At 38.2% G+C, this 2,281-nt stretch overlaps 1 protein-coding gene across 1 annotated transcript; it reads right to left on the reverse strand.

The window, feature by feature from the left end:
- Positions 1–637: 637 nt before the first annotated feature.
- LOC308380748 (trace amine-associated receptor 13c-like) lies at positions 638–1,639 on the reverse strand (the record flags this gene model as incomplete). Its single annotated transcript, XM_080858152.1, has 1 exon — positions 638–1,639. The coding sequence occupies one exon, from the start codon at positions 1,637–1,639 to the stop codon at positions 638–640; it is 1,002 nt and encodes a 333-aa protein (XP_080714278.1).
- Between the last annotated feature and the right edge of the window lie 642 nt (positions 1,640–2,281).

Consider the following 2,281-nt stretch of genomic DNA (forward strand, 5'->3'; position numbering starts at 1 on the left):
AGTCATTGTAGCGCCCCAATTTTTTTTAAGCTGTTATTTTAAGGTTAAACTGCTTATCCTAACCCTAATCCTGAAGCATAATTGTTGCATATTGTGCCTTTAATATCTCTCCATGTTTCATCAACATTAGTTTTTTTTATATCTGACTGACTTTATATCTGACTGACAGTCACTGATGCAGATTGCTCACCTAAGGCAAATTTTAAATGCTTTCTAAACAGACAGTTTGCCATTCATGTATTCCTGGTGACACAGTTGCCACCTACAGTATGCAGCAAATATATTATCAAGAAACAAAAAAGGGTTTAATGGAACAGTTTCATGTCTGACTTGGGGATACTTGGGGGTATACTTGGGGGTATGTAGGTGCAAAGATACAGAAGGTGGATACGGAAGCAGAGAGGCTACATACATAATGGGTTTACATTTTGTAGTGATTCCTCACTGCTTTCATTCATGTATTGACAAGCCTCTTTAGATGTATATGGCGATGGGAAAATGTAATTGAAGTATTTGTTTTTATTAGCAGTATTAATGTATTTACAGCTCCCTAACAGTTAAGACATATGACACAAATATACAATGAACCAAAAACATCTGCTGTAGCAACTGCCGATAAGCATCAATGTAATAGCATTCAAAGTATTATCAGCACATTGATAAGAGAAGAGTCAGGAATGTAAATCCTGAACGTGAGGATGATTCTAGCACAAATTCTGAACCAAGGGTAGAAGAGAGCATAAATAATTGGATTAATTGTGGAGTTAAAGTACAACACAGTTAGACTTCCTTCAAACACATGTCCAAATATTGGATATGGAATTAAATGACTCAGTTCAACACACAAGAAATAGGGCAATAAACATGCGAGAAACACAATCACAAGAATCCCAAGTGTGGTGGCTGCTTTCCTCTCTGAAGCTTTAGGAACACGCTCTCCATACTTCTTATTCCTGGGGATGTCCTGCCCTCTTGAGGCCCGGATGCTTACTGCATGTTTTCTTGCAATAGCAAATATCTTTACATAGGAAACCATTATGACAGAACACGGAAAGACAAACACTAACAAAAGGTCTATGACAGACCAAACTCCTTCTGCCACTACATTGCAATCCCTCAGGCATAGTATGTCTGTTGTGGCAGTTCCATTAAAATAAATAAAAGTCAAGTTGTACAATAATGAAATGAACCACTTCAGGCAGATGACAATGGACATACATTTGGATGTGACTTTGATTGAATATTGCAGTGGGTAGCATAAGGCATACCAGCGATCCAGAGAAATAAAAGAGACATTGTAAATAGATAAAAAGGTAAAGTGTGTTGAACACAGTAGGCAAACATAGCAAAATATCTTGCTCACAATCACACATATATTTCTTGATATGAAATATATGGGCATGACAGTAAGACCAACCACCATGTCAGCTGTAGCAAGAGAAAGAATTAAGAAGTTTGTGGGTGTGTGGAGCTGCTTGAAGTGCGAGATGGAGATGATCACCAGCAGGTTTCCGCACACAGTCAGGCTGATCAGCACTGCCACACAGGCAAAGATAAGTACAGAAGAAGGGGTCCACTCAGAATCTTGACATGTGGCATTAGAGCAGAAATGCAGTTCATTCACAACACTAAAATTCATTGTTCTTATAAAAATGAGTCGCTAGCATTTCAACGGGCAAACGATTCCCACTTTGGCATTAGAGCAGAAATTCAGTTCAGTCACAATTCTAAAATTCATTGGTGTTATAAAAATGAATCGCTAGCATTTCATCGGGCAAAACGTTTCCCACAAAGAGTTAAATCACCCAATGCAGGTCCTTGGTGTGTTGAAACCTGAGTGTGGGTAGTGTGCGATGTCCATGAGATGCACACTCTCTGAGGTAGAAAGCTCTGAAGTGGCAGATTTTATGTCCTACACTCAAGACGAATAGGTTCCCTGATGACAACGACAGACACAAACACATGATGTAATCTTGATTGATGTGTCTGAAAAGAAATATATTTCGAAATAAGTATGGACATTCTATACACATATTACAGTGTTTTTCTGATGGGAAATGTAGTATTCTTATGTTGGGCCACATGTAACAACATTACATACACACTCAAATCACGCTGGGCACTTTTCTACACAGAAAAATATACTTGTGAAACGACACTTTCCTGGAAAACATTCATGTTTCGAGGTGAAGTACGCACAATATTTGCAAATATTATGAATATTGTAGAATTTACAGATTGGCGACACCAAAAGAGGCTTATGGTGATGCAGATGCATGTA

Source organism: Sprattus sprattus, assembly GCF_963457725.1.
Source record: "Sprattus sprattus genome assembly, chromosome: 2".
NCBI lineage: Eukaryota > Metazoa > Chordata > Actinopteri > Clupeiformes > Clupeidae > Sprattus > Sprattus sprattus.